At 48.4% G+C, this 18,189-nt stretch overlaps 3 protein-coding genes across 3 annotated transcripts; 1 reads left to right on the forward strand and 2 right to left on the reverse strand.

Moving 5' to 3' along the window:
* Positions 1-921: 921 nt before the first annotated feature.
* BDW70DRAFT_145544 (uncharacterized protein) lies at positions 922-3,540 on the forward strand. The gene has a single exon (XM_073738443.1). The coding sequence runs from the start codon at positions 932-934 to the stop codon at positions 3,470-3,472; it is 2,541 nt and encodes an 846-aa protein (XP_073590818.1). The 5' UTR covers positions 922-931; the 3' UTR covers positions 3,473-3,540.
* Positions 3,541-8,624: 5,084 nt separating this feature from the next.
* BDW70DRAFT_166870 (uncharacterized protein) lies at positions 8,625-10,216 on the reverse strand. Its single transcript, XM_073742107.1, has 2 exons — positions 9,178-10,216; positions 8,625-9,114 (listed from the first exon to the last, which is right to left on the reverse strand). Exons 1-2 carry the CDS (start codon positions 10,191-10,193, stop codon positions 8,775-8,777), a joined length of 1,356 nt encoding a protein of 451 aa, XP_073590819.1. The 5' UTR covers positions 10,194-10,216; the 3' UTR covers positions 8,625-8,774.
* Positions 10,217-16,914: 6,698 nt separating this feature from the next.
* Positions 16,915-17,764, reverse strand: BDW70DRAFT_145548 (uncharacterized protein). Its single transcript, XM_073738444.1, has 2 exons — positions 17,526-17,764; positions 16,915-17,467 (listed from the first exon to the last, which is right to left on the reverse strand). Exon 2 carries the CDS (start codon positions 17,441-17,443, stop codon positions 17,054-17,056), a length of 390 nt encoding a protein of 129 aa, XP_073590820.1. The 5' UTR covers positions 17,444-17,467; positions 17,526-17,764; the 3' UTR covers positions 16,915-17,053.
* Positions 17,765-18,189: the final 425 nt, after the last annotated feature.

Raw genomic sequence — 18,189 nt, forward strand, 5'->3', positions numbered from 1 at the left:
GGAGTTGCTAGGATGATCAGCAGGATTGTAGCTTCAATGCAGCCAGAACGTACGCTTAGCGCGTCTCTTATCTCCCTGGGGCTAGAGATAGGTTACCAAGGAGGAAGCCTCCACGGAGTGAGACCACAGGGACTTTCACTCTCTGGGTGTGTTTCGGTGGTTTGAGCGTGCTAATGAAGGCCCATACGGATAACCCCTTGTGGAGAACTATCCCGATAGAGGACTGGACCCGGCTGTTTTTGTGGCCTCAACTGAGGTCCAAAGAAGTCCAGACAATTTAGGCGAAGCCGCAGTGTCTTCCAAATTAGAGTCAGGATAGAGTCAGGCCTCGGGCATTCTCCAGGGTGCCTCTTCAATGGTTCTGGTCATTTCCCTTTCACTGGTCGGTGGCATTTGAGAGATATAGTGTATAGATCCTTCATTAGTATCAAGCACGAAGTCGGGCATCATGGTAGGTAACGCAGTAGTGCTATTAACCCATCGAATAACCGAACGAGCACAAACGTACATCAAGCCACTCATACATCCGTAGTTGTCGTTGACCCCGTACATTGCCACTTTAAATCACTGTTCAGCAGGAAGTCTTTGTGAGCGGCCGAGACAGCCTTATCACCATCGTCCTTAAACACAGCGGCACATGTAGTAGCCGCACATTGCGGGTACCGGTGGAAGCCAATGAGCATTGATATATGACGGCACCTCAGGCAGCAATGCAGGAACTATGCACAATGCGGACTGGACTAGCCCGATTCTGCACCAATACGACCGTGGCAATGCCCAGGCCGCTTCTCAGACCCGCTGCTGTTCAGCTCTTGGTGTGGTTTGGCGCCCAGTGGCTGTGTCTTCCATCTAGACGTATATATATACACTACAGTTCAGCTCGCCCCAATTCCTCAGCGTCCCCGTCCCGCCCAAGGTAAAGGCACCAATAATGCCAGATCTAACAACTCAGGGCTTTAGGGCCCTCACCAGGAGCGATGTCTCTCTCATTTTAGACCAGAGCAGTATTCATCCATGCGACAAGTCTGAAGAGCTGCCGGTAGAGATGCATTTTCGATCTTTCAAAGCGGCCGGTTCCCCAGGAAACCTCAAAATGCATACCAGCGAGGAAATAAAGGCGGCCATGGAGAAGTGGTGTCGCGATGCATTTGCATTTGTGGACCCCGGCAGCGGCCATAACCTGAACTCTCATCTTGCCCAACTAGATGCTCACCTGTCGACACTTTTGGTCTGTAACTTTCAGACGTACAAGCAGGATATGGGTGAGGCGGCAATTGTCGATAACGCTTGCGCGTTGCTGGACAGACTGCCATCAAACCCGCCGGGATTGCCCTTTCAGTACGACGGGCGGAAGGCACAGGACGCACTGGAGAAAGATGAACAAGAATTATGGCCGGCGGCATACTTTGTGGCAAACCATATAGAGACAGCTGAAGACTCTGAAAAAAGCGATAATTGGGGCCGGGAATATGACTGGGCCAGCCTGCAGGTCCTTTCGCGCCCAAGCACAAACACGATTCGGCTGGCCCTCTTCAAGGTTATGGATCGCGCAGACCCTCTAGGATACCCCAGCGAGTATTCTGAAACTTTGGCCAGCCTCCTTGACACAGTTACGGGACTGCTTGGCGAGAGTTCCACAGAGAAAGAAGCAAAAGCCTTGTTCGTCCTGCAAGCCTTCCTGTGGGCAGCGTGGCAGCACACGATAATGATCCACCTCTGGTACGACGCAAAAAGGCAGATGTACAACTACAAGTTCTACAACCATAACGATATAGTCGCGCACCAGATCCCGGCAGTAATGCCGCAGCGAGAAACTATTGAACGGTCCCGACCGAATTATATGTGCAAATGGGCATTCGAGCTGCTCCGATCTGATCTGAGCTGTGTGACGCAGGATTTCCGAAAATTTTTTGAGCTCTATGAAGAGCACTTTGGGGGCCGTGGTCCGCGGTGTAATCTCCTTCCTCCTGGGCACGAGGCCAATATCGCGCAACCGAGACGAATCTGTGACGGGAAAGCGCCCGGAAATTGCCAGCGATTTGAGTCCGAGGGTGTTCAAATCCAGGGCGCGCATGACTTCGGCTGCCCTGGTCCCGGCCCTGACACTCCTTGCCATTTCCTCGTCTGGGACGAGGCGTCGTACCTGAACACCCGCGGTGCGCGGGCCGTTTCCCTCGAGGACACTGATGACACCCACATTCGCTATACACCCGTAACCCGGGATACCATGGCCGTCTCGCATGTCTGGAGCCATGGGCAGGGCGGACGCCCGGAGACCGGCTTCAACAGTTGCTTGCACCGTCGATACGTGACTCTGGCCCGGTCTCTCGGTTGCACCTCGTACTGGATGGACACGCCGTGTGTGCCGACTGACCGCACGCTGCGTTCGGAATGTCTGGGCCAAATTAATGCAAATTTTGAGTCTAGCAAGGTCACCTTGCTCGTGGACCGAGACATCATGGATATTGATATTCACCCCCGGACTCTAGCGGCGGAAGAAGCCATTCTGGCCGCGCTGGTGGTGTGTGACTGGAACGTCCGCGCGTGGACCCTGCTGGAGGGCATGCGTGGCCGGGTGCGGCTCCATCTCCTTTGCAAGAATAACCATGTGATTTCACTAGCCGACGTGCTGAACGATGTGCTCTCCAAGAGCTGCTTGTCGTTGGTCTCGCCCTGCCTTGCCGTGCAACATTACATCCCTATCCCAGAACCTCCAGGCGGCATAGACCTGGACCCCGTCAGCATCGAGCAAGCGACCTGCCTGCTCAATCACCGCCATGCCACCAAGGACCGGGACGTCCCCATGATCTGGGCGCTAGTAGCGGGCTCACCGACGGTCATTAAAGCCTCTGAGGAATTCTGGTTATCCAAAGTGGGCAAGTTTCTTAACACAGGAAACCTGATCTCCAGCGCTCCACGGATTCCAGGGCGACGCGGGATCGGATGGGCGCCGGCTCGTCCAAACCTGCTCCCGCCGAACGCGACTACCGAACAGAAACGATATCCGGCATACGACGGCCAGAACAGCGTTCCGGGGAAGATAACGGCCGAGGGTTTCGAGGCTGAATGGCTCGCTGTGATTCTTCGTCGGCGGGGGATGGGTCTTCCTGCATGGCTGTTCAGCATCTATCGGTTCCCACGGGAGAGCGAGTGGGACGAGTATTACCATGTCTATAACAAGGGCGGGAGCGACCGCATCGACCTGAAGATGCGGCAGAGGATCGGGGAGCTGATCGCGCTGCTGTTCCAGCGGTTCCGCTACGTTGCGTTCTTGCTCCCGTTGTTGCGATACAAGGGGACGAACGGCGCTGCGATTCCTCCACAGCCGTTTCAGTACCAGGGCGAGGCAGATGGGCCGGTTATGGTGGTTGTGGGCTCAAACAACCGTAAGGAGTGGGAGTGGCAGTTTTTGTATGAGTGGAAGGAAGAACAGCTGCCGGAGTTTTGGCAGACCCAGCTCTTACTGGTGTAACAGGTCGTTCTAGCACCAGGCAGCTGCGGTTTAGAGTTTATGTAGAGCTGAATCTCAAGCTTGGCGACCGTTATGCAGTCTATTGTATCTCGTTCATTCTCTGCGGGGGTAGTTAATATCGCTCTGCCAGCAAGGAAGTCAAACCTGGAATTGCAAGCGCCACTGTAATAAGCGAGCAACTATATAGGGGCAACCCTGGTAGATTGGGTCAAGGGCTTGATTATAGTGACCTTCTGGCGCTGTTGGAGTATGCTTGTCGGGACAAAACAAATGCTCTTACACCTAGGCAGCCTGCCCCAACCTGCAGTTTAACAAGTCCACATAGAGGCCTGACACACGACTAATGTGCGTATATTGCATAAGATATGTCAGAAAGTGTCCTTTGCGTACAGATAATCATTTAAGCAGATCATTGGTATACCAGTGACTGAGTGTAAATACTTTCAAATTGACCCAATTAGGAAGACCAATATACTTTCTTACTCTGCGCGAATTGTGGAATGCGGGGCGACTCAACCCTTTGTCATACCACTGCGATGGAGATAGTTTAGCAATAACATAGTGTGGAGCTGGTTAGCTGGAATCGTGGAAGAAAGCTGGCAGGGCTGACAAGGGCAGGCGGTTGTCTTTAGCAGTTTCTGGACGAATGCTCATGACTATAGCTAAGTCGCGGAACCATCGGCTTAAGAAAGTTTCCCTTGTTAATCTGGCGGAGCGGAAACAATGCATGATGCGGCCGGTCGATATATCAAGTCCTAATTGGATGGGTTTTATGTCAGGAAGATCAGAGTCCCATGGTGCCCAGGAGATGTATCAGTCGTAGGTAGTTGATCATGAGGTTTGGAGAGATAAATGACCGGGTGGGATCGGTTTATCATGGGCTGTAAAACGTTTATTAGAACAGTCCTGGCGTACGAGGTAAATCATGGGTCGCTGCTACTAACAATATATAAATATATGGCACCCAATATCAGTACATTGAAAAGAAGCTTATCCAAAAAGATCTTTCTCCTCTTTCACCACCACCTTTGCCTCCATAGTCTCCTTCGTTCTTTATCTACCCAACCGTTCAACGATATCAACATATTTGGATTCATGAGAACCCGAGTCTTCCAACATCTCTGAGGCCGCCTCCGCATAAGACCTCTTCCTGGAACACTGAGGATGGCGTTTAAATCTGCCTAGCAGTACTCACTGAGAAATATACTCACTCCTATAGTCCCTAGGCGGGATATTATATTATATTGAAATCATATCAAGTGCTAAGCAATCGGGCTCGACAAATACGCTTTGACGTGGTATCAACGTCGCGGATGAAAGCTGCAAGGGATTGGACCAGACCTCAGGGCAGCTTGGCAAGTATCTGTGTCTGGTAGCTAGATAGATACAGTGACCACGATGCTGCCATCTCATCTGTTTCCGTAGCATTCATCTCTCGGCTGTAGTGATGTCCTGTCAGGCGGATGGGGAGAAGTAAGTATTTGAGTTGTCGAGGCCTGGTTCTTAGATCCAGAATTTTACCACCAGAGTCTGCTACTCTGGCTGGAGTCCATGTCGATGAAGTGGACCTCTTAGGTACTCAGGGCGGTGTTTAACTATGATAATGGAAATTGGAGTACGATATTGAATATGTGGACGAGGTTATTGAGCGAGGGTTTCATCTCGCGGCAATATTGGCACCCTAGAGATAGATTGACTCACATTTCCAGCATTGAGGTAGCACTCTTCAGGAAATTACCTGTGAGCAGTACTGAAAAGGGATTTAAGTAACGTATATAGTTTATTAAAGCAAGCCAGTATCGCGTCACTATTAGTCCAGAAAGATATCCATAAGTAATAGTAAACTTTATATTATTCTAGGCGGTAACTGATAATTATATAGCTAATCTAGGTTATTCTGGAGCGTAGACGTAGGGGCCTCTGGCTAGTGGCCAAAAAGAAATTCTCAGCAAGGCTTCATGATCAACACAGGATGATGTGGTCGTTGATCTAATAATCCTGGTAATCCCGATGTTTATGGTATGTTGTTATGACAACCCGGGTTCTATCTAGAATACTGATATACATTGCCACAGGTTTTCCCACTCCAGATGCCGCTGAAGAAGAGGCTAAGTGTAATCGGTATTTTAATGCTCGGAATGTCGTGAATGACGTCGAAATTTCTCCCCGTATTTGTTACGCAGATTCACTGATAGATGACAGAGCAACAGCTTGCGCAATCGCTCGCCTGGGCTTATTCGCTGCAATCCTAGGTCCACTTTGTGAGTTGAATTGCTCTCCTCTCCTGTACCCTCCACGCACCGTGCAATATGATGCAATCCTCTCTGTTCCGCTAACTTCACGTTGCAAATCCTAAGTACTTTCAAGTCCCACAGTCGCCGGCTTTCCGGCAGACCATGATATAGGTAAGTTGAACCTCTTTACATGACCAGGAACATACGTTAAGCCAAGAGAGAAGGCGTAGCCAGCGGTCTTGTTCTCTGGGGCATACTTGAAGTTGGAATTGTCACGATCGCCGTTAGCCTCCCAGTCATGTACGGCCTGCTGCGCAAGTGGTCCAATAGCGTGGTATTCGGATACTTCCGGTCCTAGATTTCATTTATTTCTGCGCTAAAAGGATCCGGAGATCTTGGAGACAGCACTCAAGAACTGGATAAAATGGACCATCACCATGATAGTGCCTGGTCAGACAGATCTCGTGCGCGGTTGGGATGTACGGATATGCCAGTCAATCTCCCACAGCTTAGAATTGGATGAGCGGCATGGGTCGCAGAAGGCACTCAGTACCGCGACTGAGAGGCCGTCTGGACAGAATATCATAGAGAAATTGGTAATGGTCAAACAAATGCACGCGCGCTGGAGAAAACAGGTGCCCAGTGGAAGCCGTCAGCAATTGTCAGAGTATTAGAATGATCTGCACAAATAAGAGGTCCTAATCGCTGCTAGTACCCATAGTTTTCTAGGCCCTTAGTAGAAGTGCAGTTACAGACATCCTGATATATACAGGCTATAAAACATTGTAAGATGTGGCCATACATCTGGGTCTAGCTACGAAAAAGCGATGTGGCCGAATAGTACTATTTTTAACCCACTCGGCGGATATTGGGGTTAAATCAGACTAACCAGTGCTCCACCTCAACGGTTAGCAAATTTTTTTCCCGCCAAGATATCGACAAGAGGGGGATGTGGGTGGGTGCCCGGAAGAAGTGGGTGGCCGGGCAAAAACATACATACAACAGCTGGGATTCGCATGTGGTCACCCACCATACTACTAACCAGCCGGCGTGTGGCTTAAGTACGGCTGAGCGGACGGGAAGCCCTGTTTTCCACACCCTGTGGTTGTATGTGCCAAACAATCGGGGAAACCGGTTGATATAGTAGAGAACACATATTACACTGTTAGAGAGGATTTACAGAATAAGCTGTCACTACCAAGCAACTTATGGAGTGTCAGACTTAACATGAGCTTATCTAGCGCTCAACATCGTGTTTTACTACTGTTGTGTGACGAAGGCACGAATCACCCCCAGAGAGATCGCCTAGATGTCAGGCTTTGTGACCGAGTTCTGGTTATTTTATTGGCCCATAAAAAGTAGGGTGATTTGAACTTCTGTCAACGACTGTATAAGAGTGGGGATTGGCCGCTACTAGCGCAGCGTATAGCTGTACGATAAACGGAAAATCTCGGCTGCTACCTTCTGTTGAGATTGTAGCGCCGTAAGATAAAAAGCTGAATCAGCCGGCCAGGCTCTACCGGTAAAAGCAAAATTTGACCGAACTACTGCGGGCAGCAACCAAAGAGTTTCCGACAGTGATCGGCAGAAGAGGGCGCGTTGCTGCTGACTGTTACACAGCAATGATTACTCTGCATGTAGTCTCCTGTGTGTGATTATAATAATACACTTATGTTGTGCTATCGTCAATACTATATCATGGGCAGTATTACATTGAATCTAACTTGTCAACCCACTATACCCAATCTCCTCAACAGTAATTCAGTAAAAATGGACCGCACGAGGAAAATAGAGAATTGGCCGGCAGGATCATTGAATCAAAAACAAATATAATGATCCTGATACTGAATAAATAGTGATTACCGTAGCGCCTTTGAATTCGAATAAACTTGTCAAATTCTCCCTTCAAATAACGCAAAACAGTCATTTTCCACTCAACATCCTCTAAATGCTAGTATAATATGATTACCACCGTGGCAAACACGCTCTCGGGAAACGCCTCCCCCTCTTTTTGCTGGAGAGACCAGGATGGCGCTTCCTGCGCAAAAGCAATAGACTCGGCTTCGTAGTATAGCCATAGGGCGGCACTACCCGGGCCGCAGAGGCATGCTACCACTAGAACCCAAAGGGGGAAGAGGAAGCACCTAAGACTGCTTGTAAAATAGAAAGGATATACAAAATGCAATGGTATTATTAGATTTGTCCATCTAATTACTTAGTTCTCTATACTATCTAAAGGATAGGTTGGCTACTTTCTATGCTCGCTTTTGTTGTTAGAACCATGCATATAGAATTGATGGGAATAATATTAAAAGTAATAAAGCGGTAAAATAGATACAGCTGTGAATTCCACCCAACCCGATGCCTTGAGGCAGACTAGTGCGTCCGCAACCCTGAATACCAGACTCCTTCATGCTTCCACAGTCCGTCCCTTTCCACAGGTGTACACAATGAACGACACATGAATTTTCCATATCAGATATATCTTCCCTTTTCGATCGGCCATTCTTGTACATACAGCAGGCTATACCGTAGAACAAGGATACCATACCTTACAGTCTCATACATTTGCAGTTTTAGTATATTATTTAGTACAAAAATACAAGAACCAAAACTACTTGTCATCATACTGCTCTCCACCAGCACCGATGTATCGTACGTCTTCTCCGACGAGAGCACCGATGATAAAACCTTGGACAGTGCACCCGAACAAGAAAGTGATGATGATCTGGAAGACGATTTTGACGATGATTCAATCCTGGATGATGAGGACGAACAGGAACACCCTGCAGCGTACTGCCTTACAGAGGCTGAATGCCTTGATGTCTCGCAACTCCGACTTGAAGAATATAGTGGGCATATGTAGTTCATTCCTTACAATTCGGCCTGGCCATGTTTATCTCGTATATCAATCTGCCAAACACTACCTTAGCGATTCCTTAAGGTATCTGCTGCCATTTTCCCGTATGGACCCTCTGCAATACATCACAGAATTTCCCGCGAGCCACTGCAGCCTTATAGCCAAACTACGACGCAACATTTACTCGTCATAATTACGGTCGGGCTAATCATATATGCGGAATAGACGCCAGCCAGTCCACCGCTATGTAGGCGTCACTTGGAAGCGCTCTCAGGGAGGACAGAACGAGGGCGATCATGCCAAAGCGAGCAATGATATAGAACAGGACGATCCAGAGCGGAAGGATGGTCTCCGACCAAGTGTATGTGCCAAGAGGGTCGACATAATTACCCAAGTACGCAGGGAGCGGAAAGCCTCGGGTTTTCAGCCATCTTGCGGTCAGTGGTGCCTGGCCCAGGATATAATAGATGACCAGCATGGCCAACCCAGTCAAGGAAAAGACTCGCCACGCGATCATCTCGGCTGAGGTAGGAAAGGCGAAATTCCATCTTCAGGTATGTATGTTAATATCACGATTCACACTTATAAGCGATCCTTGGACAGAGACTTACGCGCCGACGTGGACTCCGCAAAAGAGAAGGCCATGGAAGACTGCCACCGTGTTGACAATTGTCTCGTCCCGCAGCGAGAATCCCCGCCAGCTTCTATTTATCTGGTTCGGCATATCAACCGCAGCTGTCTCTATCTTCTTTCCCATGCTGAGGATTGATCCTCCGACGCTCTGCCTTGGCGGAATGACTCGTCGATGCATCCATCGTCTAGGGCAGGCGTCGGTAAGGCTACGGATCTCCTGTGGCAAGGAGCTTCGTGTATAGGGCACTCTGATTGAGATTGGAACTGTCATATCCTGAGGCTTATCCCACCAGACAGCATAGAGCAGAATAGCGCAGACAATATATGCCAGAGTCATGAACTCGAATGGAGTGATCGATAGACCGTATTGAGCCCTGCCAATGATGTTCACCGTCACCCACAAACTCTGGCAGACAGTGAATGCTTTAGCAAGCGCATCGGCCTTGGCACGGTTCTCTATCTCTTGATCTGTAAATTCGCAGCTTTTAATAATCCCAGCTTCGATGAAGCAGCAGATCTGATCTCGCAGGACGTAGAATATCCATTCATCCTCAGTCTCCAAAGTCAGTCCTCCCATCTGCACGACCCAGCACTGGGGCAGCGACCACTCCATGCGAGGAGCGTATAGGTCGAGGCCATTGACATTCTGGGCTTCGACGAGGGGTTTCGTTCGCGAATAGAGCCACGAGTCAGGCTCGTGAGTCTTGCGGTCACTGCTTTCCTGGGCGGCATTGCACCTGTCTCTGAGCGATCTAACGCGCCAGAGATCCTCGGTCGCGCTTAATGCTATTGCCTCGGGTGCGAGGAAGTTGAAAACAAAGTTCCAGAGCTTCGCAGCGGTGATAAGGGCCTGAGATTTGTTGCGCGCGGGGACACCCTGGTGTAGGACGGTCCACGTGCAGGTGAAAATTGTGGTCAGGCACGTCCAGACGATGTCCCACGATGAGCGAGAATTATCATTGAACTGCCAGCCTTCGAGTTTTGTTGAATTCATGGTGGTGCATGGAGACAGTTAAGGCGGACAGAAACAAAGACTCAGGGACACAGAGAATCGCAGGAGACTGACGGTCCGATCTGTTCCACCTTTCAAATTCCCACCGAAAACATTGTGATTGGGAGTTTTTTCGGGCCCTATTCGAGTCGGCTTCTCATTGGCTGTAACCATATTGTAGGCGCTGCAAAGATAAGCTGTCATCCACTCGCTATACGTGCTGCGGGGGGACTCCACCAACAAGTTGAAATTGTCCGAGCATCCCTGGCGATTGCTTCGCAGATTCCTTATATCCGTGAACTCCTTGAATTTCACCCAAAAGAGATTTACGTGGTTTGCGAGGTTGATAATAAGTGTATGTGTCTTTCTTGGTACTGGGATTCTAACTAACGGTGTATAGCATCGTTTGACTTTGTGTATCAACGGATGAACCGGCTTCTTGGTTCGTCTTACATGATATTAAAAGACTTACTAATAACGGCAGATTCTTTCATTTTGGTCTTTATGCACGGGGTAATCGCTGGAAGTCCCGATTGTCTGGGAAGGCGAGGATGAACGAGTTTGGACCTCTCCAGGAGAAGTAAATACATGGAAGGTGATGCCAGAGGAGTTCTGGACTCAAAGAAGACACGCGATAGTTGCAGGTGCCTACCCATAGGCTCATTTTTAGGGACTGATTGATATTTGCAGTATCTGCCAGGAAGGGCTTGCGAAATGACCTAAGGAAGCTTGTCTTGAGCAAAATGGAATCCACTGTGGATTTTGTTGAGCTTCCCTTTCAACCAGGAGAGCTCAGAGTTAACCAGGTCAGGTAGGTAAAAGAAGCGGAGGATATACTGTAAAAAATTTTGAGCTGCACAGTAAATGCAAGCCCTGCTTTGTCCTGAAACCTACCTATGTATTGCAGATTGTCGCATGGTTCGGTCCGAGCGCCGGATCGAACTCTTGATCTTTTAACTACAGTCTGTCTAGTAGCCCGAATAGCTAGCTAAAGGCCACATTCGATTCCAGAAAACCCTGAACAATCTCGTTTCGCGTAGCCCGCAGAAATGATGTATCTCCTCCAGCCCGAGACAATGTATGATCGGCTAGCTGAGTAATCCCAGATATAAGTTCGCATTGATTGACATATTGCCGTCTTGTCGCGAAAGTTTGACTAGCTCATAGATATAGGCTGAAAATGCCAGCACATCATAGTTGGTTGTAACAAGTGGTGTTCTGTAGTTTTATTCAGATCGACATGACCCATTACCTGATTGTTGAGACTCAGCCGTCCATAGCCACAATAACAATATCCTCATAACAAGACCTCTTTTCCTCTCCACTTCCCCGCCATCACAAGAAGAAAGAGTCTACTCAACACCTTATCTTGTAGACGACTTCAATTCGCAAGCGTTATCACATTGACAGCTAATCCGCTAAACTCGACTTTACATGATGGCCAGAGCGAATCTGATCTCGAGTTTGAAAGACTTGAATACCTGGCAAGTCATAGGCGAGCCAACGACCCTGAAATGGGCCTCCCAGAAACAGACTGTATGACTGCGCATACACATGACCCCCAATCGGACACTGAAACAAAGCAAGCTGGGATTGATTGGAGGGGCTCCTCAGCATGGGAAATCGGATCTGTTACCCTAGCAGTTGTGGGCCTTGCTCTTTTGGTTGCCTTTCTTGTCAAAAAAGACAACGCCCCATACATGAACTGGCAATATACCGCGTCCCCTAACACTGTCGTGTCAATCATCGTCACCGTTACAAAAGCCGCGCTACTGTTCTCAGTGCCCTCGTGTCTAGGTCAGCTGAAATGGAACCTATTTCAAAATCCAGCTCCACTATATCACATGCAGGCTCTCGACCAGGCAAGCGGGAGACTCTGGGGAACCATGGAGATTCAACTGGGGGGAATATTTGGGTCGAGAACAGGAAGCCTGACTTGTGTTGGGGCAGCTCTTATGTTCTGGCTCTCGCAGTGGGTCCATATGCACAGCAAATTTTGACGTTCCCTTCATGAATCGTTCCTGCACTGAATGCCACTGCATATACCTAAACCTCACAACAATGGTATTCCATAGGCGGAATAGACGAAAGTAACCTGGTTTCTGGGCTTGCGCCGAAGCTATTTGGAAAAGTAACCGTGTTTATGCATGCGGTATATACATGAAGATAGAATGTGCGAGTTAAGAAGCCAAGCTGTTAAAGAGATCGTTCCATGTCCTTTCTGAGACGGTAAACCAATCGGAGCTTTCAAACAACTATTCTGGCGCTCATATTGGAATCCCAAGCATGGAGAAGAGAATTATGTACAAGAAGAAATCATTTGTGGGATGTCTTTACAAAGCAAAGCCTAACCCTATCAAGAAGAGTAGCACAGGTGGTAATACAAGTCCTTCTATATCTTCCAGGAAGTTCCTGGATAGAGGCACAGAATGCACGGAGTATATAGAGGGAAGTCCACAGCCCTGTACTGCTGGGCGGGTTCTTGGTCACCACGTGGTTTGGTAGGAGAGGAGAGTATCAGTACCTTCTGCCCGACCCTCTGCCGACCCTCGGGCAGGTGCAATGATATCTGCATTGTTCATGTTTAAATAAGAGAATGCCGAGGTCTAAAACACTTGACTTGGGTAAATCACGACCCGGTCAAGAAAAGAGGCGCAGTCAAGCCCCACGCACTCTACCCTTATAGCAGATACAACATTCCTGCCAAACCTAAAACTATCTGATGCAAAAATGCAACATGAGATAAGACTCTTGGAGTCCCTTCTGTCCCCTCTTTAACATTCTCGAGTTTCACATCTAGTCCCTAGTCTGTGAACAGCCATATGTGTTGCCCATTTCTCTGCACCGGTAAGCCTATGGAGTCCACTGGTGGCCTGACCCGTCTCCTTCCGCAACCACCACTTGCTTATAGACTTGTTGAACTGTGGGTCGGGGGGGGTTTTCAGGCGTATCTAAACCTCCTGCGGGTTAAAATATATTGTTAACCCGACCCAAATAACCCAAGCATGCAGGGCCCTGCCTAAGAAGTATCTGAGATTAGTCCTGCAACACTGAACCGTTACAATGGCACCAATGCTGATACTGTGGTATATACAACTGAAGACAAAGACACCTATGTTTCAATTACCAAGGATTTGAAGTTTTGACTCCGGCGCTTATCAGCACAAATGCCTTGACTATCAATTCTGGCTTGCTTCATTCTCCGATATTTGTCTTATCACCATGAACAACACTTGTAACTCAATCATCAGCAACCTGACGCGGCAGGTATCCTTAACAACATTCTGCTCATGGAACCCCATCTAATTCCCGCTGCTCTAATTTCCAAGCCCGAAAGGACAGACATATTTGTTAGGTGCATAGTAATACTCTCCGACTAATCACTTGGTTAACCTAAATGACCGATCATCACATCGCCAAATCAGCCCCGGGGACCCAAGACAATCCCATGTGGATCCCACTCGCATGAGCAACAACCGCAGCGTAGGTGCTTTGAGTTCTGGCTAAGTATCTAAGGAGTCTCATTTTGCAGCTTGGTCAGAACTAATGCATGATAGACCTATCCCACTGACTCTGGTGCTACATCTAACACTAGGTATGGCGCCTGGTACAACATCAGGATGGTGATCAGTGTCTATTATATACCCGGAGCTAACAAGCGCATGGTTGACTTGCTTCGGGCGTTGGGATCGGTACCAGACATTGTAGGCAGAGCACTGTGATGAGTTACTTGGCCGACACAAATTCTAGGGAAAAGTAATTATAGCCATGAGCATAATAATTAGTTGTCATTATTGATGATCATGGCAAAATATGCGCGGCGCTTTTGACAACTAAACAGGGCAGATTGTGGGGAGGTGGCTGTGTGAGAGCTTAATTGCCAGAGGAATTTAAACATGCGCTAATGCACATATCCTAGTCCCTCACTCCAGGACATCTTGATCTTGAATCTTCCTGCCCCTTAGTTAAACCTGATCTGTAAGCTCGATTCATCAAGGCTTGAGACGTAGACGGACGGCTATCTTGCTGGTAATGAGAAAACTGGTACTATCCTGTGGAGACATGTTGAATTCTACATTATCCGCAATCCTGTACGTGGGCGTCATAATCTGCTGACTGCCATTGTGACACTGCTTCACACTAAAGGAGAAGATTAAAGCCGCGAATGTGAGCTAAAGATCCCGCCTATATATCTTGTCTGAGTAGTTTTGACTCGACAACAGAAAGAGGTTCACCACTGAGCACGAGGAAAACCTTGTGTTCGACCTACTCGCAGCTCTTGGCACTAGGAATAGACGACCGACGTATTTATGGCTACAATCAGGAATGTGGTGGACATCTATAGAGTATGACTACCCCGTTATCAAAGAGCCATCCGCCTGAAGATCGAGCAAGACAAGTTGGACCTCCCCATATTCGCGAGTCCGAACGCACTGGCGAGGGCTACCGCACATCTGTTCTACTGGCACTCAGAGCGAGAATTGGGCACGCTACCTCAAAAGAATTGGAAGAAAACAGGTTAAGAGGAGAACTTGACTCAGAAAGAGGTACGCCGTGGTGCTATCAACGCAATCAACAGTATGGCCTTGTGATCTTTGTAGAGGCCTTCACTGCCCTAGTGGCTCAAGCACCTGCGCACTCTCCTGGGCGGTGCGGATCTTTGATTCAAAGTCAGTCTACCTTCTTGGTGCCGGCATGTACAGCTGGTTCTCAAATTACAGCCAGGAATATCTAAAGACTGAGAATCTGTCAACAACTTGGGTTCCTTATTTAAATGAGCGATGATGACTGGATCTACAACCTGTGCACAAAGGCCATTGTCGAGATGATCACACCAATTAATGAACACGCCACACACTGGCTGAAGATAACAGGAATGGATTCCCATCCTCAATCCATGCCTGGGTACGCGACTCGTCCGACACTACCACTGGCCACCCCAACTTTGAAGGGTTCTAGGCCTATCACCCTACAGCCCTTATACTAAAAATCTTAGTGCCAACTTGCCAGACAGCATTAGCAAGGATGATCAAACGTCATGTGAAGCTGCGGGCGTGGCAACAGCTGACGACACCGCGATCATTAAGGAATGTCACCCTGACTGACGAAATCTGCAATCCGAGTTGCGGAACTCGCTTCGTATATATTATGAGGCCGTCACGGCGGCCTGTCAGGGACAGCCGATGGTCACTTTCCCTGAACGAGCAGGATGGACGATCTGGACTGGTATAACAAGACCTGTCTGAAGGATCCCGATACGGATGAGTATTGCAATGGTAAGCCTTTTATTTCTTTTCTTTTGTTCACTATTTCCTTGCCGTAGACAGTCTACTTTAAAGTGTTGATTTGTCCTGTTCTTCTGACAGCATCCAGACATCATCAGTACTTTCACTATTGTCAATTCCTTCAAAGAGATGCCACACAATGAGCTCTGCTCCCCCTGCTACATCAGCCTACACCAGACAATGCAAGCTCTCCCTACTCTGTCTACCACAAGTCACTGCAATCCAACTACCTCAAAGCCCGGCTTGAACACATCACAGCCAATACGACATAGGCTCAGGTCCTACCAAGTTCAAAAACTGGCAATGCATCCCCATCGAAGAAGAACCCATTCCGTGCCTCACATATGCCATATACATAAGTAAAGAGGGTGACACCTGTGATAGCATCGCGCTTCGCTTCTCAGTTGCTTCAACAGCACTGCAGAGCGCAAATACTGACCAGATCACTAACTGCACCTACATAAAGCCGGGCCGCGGGCTCTATCCCGCCAAAATGTGATAGGCTGTATGTCCCCGATGACAATGATACCTGCGAGTTGACCAAGCTCGCCGCGGGCATCACGTCTGGTTCCCTGCGCTCATATAACCCCTGGTGTAACGGACGTAGGTAGTATTGTTTTCAACTAGCTGTCCTGTATAAACGAGTATCACAAGCTTAGAGAAAGAAACAAGAGATAGAAGCACAGATATCTTCCTCCTCCCTTTTATCAACCTTTCCCAATCATACATCAAGACTTCCGACTTCCCGGACTTGCATGCCGACGGATCTCTTTTCCTACAAGGCCGCAATTCCGAGGCTGTACACTGATGTTGCAGAGACCTTATTTAGGACCAGGTTGAGGGCATGGCCGACAACCAAGATCCAGGCCATAGCCTGTGACAACATCCATATCCGCGGATATGCGGATTTGGATATATCGCGGATGTTGCCGCAGTCTACTAATAACCACCTCCATAACCCACATATAGCAAATAAATGCGAAATACTGCTACAAGTATATCTGGCCATAGAGTACTGCATGACCAACGTGGTTGCTGTTTTGGCAAGTGTAGTGAAATCCACGGTTGGTCAGAGGAAGTTGGGACAGAATAGAGAGAACTAAGTGATTATTGCCAGAGGGAGCGAGCTCATGGACTTAGTAAGAGAAAAGAAAGATAGTAGATACACGTGTCATCTTATATAGCCCCTCAATATTGGAGTGTCAACTAGTCCAACTCCAAGCGCTAAGCAATATTCATAACAGCAAATATAAGGCGCTCGGGACAACAGTTTGCAGCTGTTGGAGCGCCGGGGGCAGAAACTAGCAAGATGCCTAGTTGGTTTGATGGGGAAGGTAATCTACGATGGAGATACAGAGGAGGGTAGGTTAGGACAGAACAGAACGAATTGCTTGCGGAGCTAAGTCGCTAACAACCTCGGTGACTCTATATACGTGGTACCCCGCCGTCGGATATCGGCCGGTTGAGCATCGGCGGGGTAGTTCTTCTCATCCGGTTGTTGATGCTCGGTGAGCCAGTTGTCTATCTGGCTCGGAGGTTGATGGGTCAGGTGTCCGTCGTTACAGAAATTTGATGGTTTCAAACAGGCGTGTTAACATAAGGGCAACCTCCCGGACAAGAAATTGAACAATGGCCCTTGAAATTTTCGTATGTGTACCATTCCAGGTGAGCATGGTGGGTAATTGAGTCAGATCCAGCCTTTCCAGTTTCCCAGGTGTGAAGTGTACACCACGATGAAAGTTGGTCAATATCAGCAATGGGAGGGGCGCCGGCGAGTTTATACTGGCAAGTGGCGCAATTTTTTCCAAAAATGTTGCAATCAGTGGAGCACCAAGCACTGCCAAGGCTATCACAAACATTGTTGATGCCAGAGAAGGTGATTTCGCCTCTCTCGCCGCATTGATAAAAGCGGCTCGCTGATGCAGACACAGCCATTGTCACTGAAACAAGCACATTAGAGACCTTCATTTTGGAAGTTGCAAAAATAGAAGCCTAGGACACTGCTGTCAGCCTGCATGTTCATGTTGGGGTTCAAAAAGCCAAAACCCACTCTATTGGGTGCTATATTGTTAATGAGTGTCGGGGACGTCTTCTATCAAGGACTCGGGAATTGATAAGTAAAAACAGATATTGTGGAAAACCAGGTCCTATTTATGCTTCCATATAATTAACTATAAGAATCAGCGCAATGTGGCTGATCAATGCAATAGTAGCTGATCAATGCAATAGTGGCTGATCAATGCAATAGTGGCTGGTCAATGCAATAATGGTTGGTTAGTGCGATAGGGGGTAGGCTCATGTGTCAGGACCGCCGGTCGATTGCTAATGATCTTTTGACTCATATAGAATGCCAAGCATCCACTATTGATTGATTGATTGATTGATTATATTTTACGGCCGTGGTTCACCGCCTAAGCACGTGTCCCACCGTCCCCTGATGGGGCAAAGGCCGCCAGGGGATGAGCCCTGGGTGTCTCTAACTAGCTGCTAGTTCTAGTCCTAAGTACAAGTAAGGAAATTTGGCGCCTTCGCATAGCTGCCGCAATTAGAAGGAAGGACCTGCAGTGCAGGGAAAAGGTGTTGCCAGCTGCAAAGGTCCAACAACACTCCGTGACCAATCCTGTTGCCACTTCATAGTACGATTTTTTTTTTTTGGGAGAGGGGGGATATCTCAGTCTGTCTGAGATGGAGAGTGGCGCGTGCAGATGTCCTCG

The sequence above is a fragment of the Aspergillus foveolatus genome (assembly GCF_047715535.1).
Source record: "Aspergillus foveolatus strain CBS 279.81 unplaced genomic scaffold BDW70scaffold_158, whole genome shotgun sequence".
Classification (NCBI taxonomy): Eukaryota; Fungi; Ascomycota; class Eurotiomycetes; order Eurotiales; family Aspergillaceae; genus Aspergillus; species Aspergillus foveolatus.

Excerpts from the sequence above, each read along its gene's own strand:
- BDW70DRAFT_145544 (XM_073738443.1), top strand. The coding sequence starts at position 932 with ATGCCAGATCTAACAACTCAGGGCTTTAGGGCCCTCACCAGGAGCGAT.
- BDW70DRAFT_166870 (XM_073742107.1), bottom strand. The coding sequence starts at position 10,193 with ATGAATTCAACAAAACTCGAAGGCTGGCAGTTCAATGATAATTCTCGC. Across the intron at positions 9,115-9,177 it reads TGCGGAGTCCACGTCGGCGC|ATGGAATTTCGCCTTTCCTA; the intron begins GTAAGTCTCTGT and ends ACATACCTGAAG.
- BDW70DRAFT_145548 (XM_073738444.1), bottom strand. The coding sequence starts at position 17,443 with ATGAAGGTCTCTAATGTGCTTGTTTCAGTGACAATGGCTGTGTCTGCA.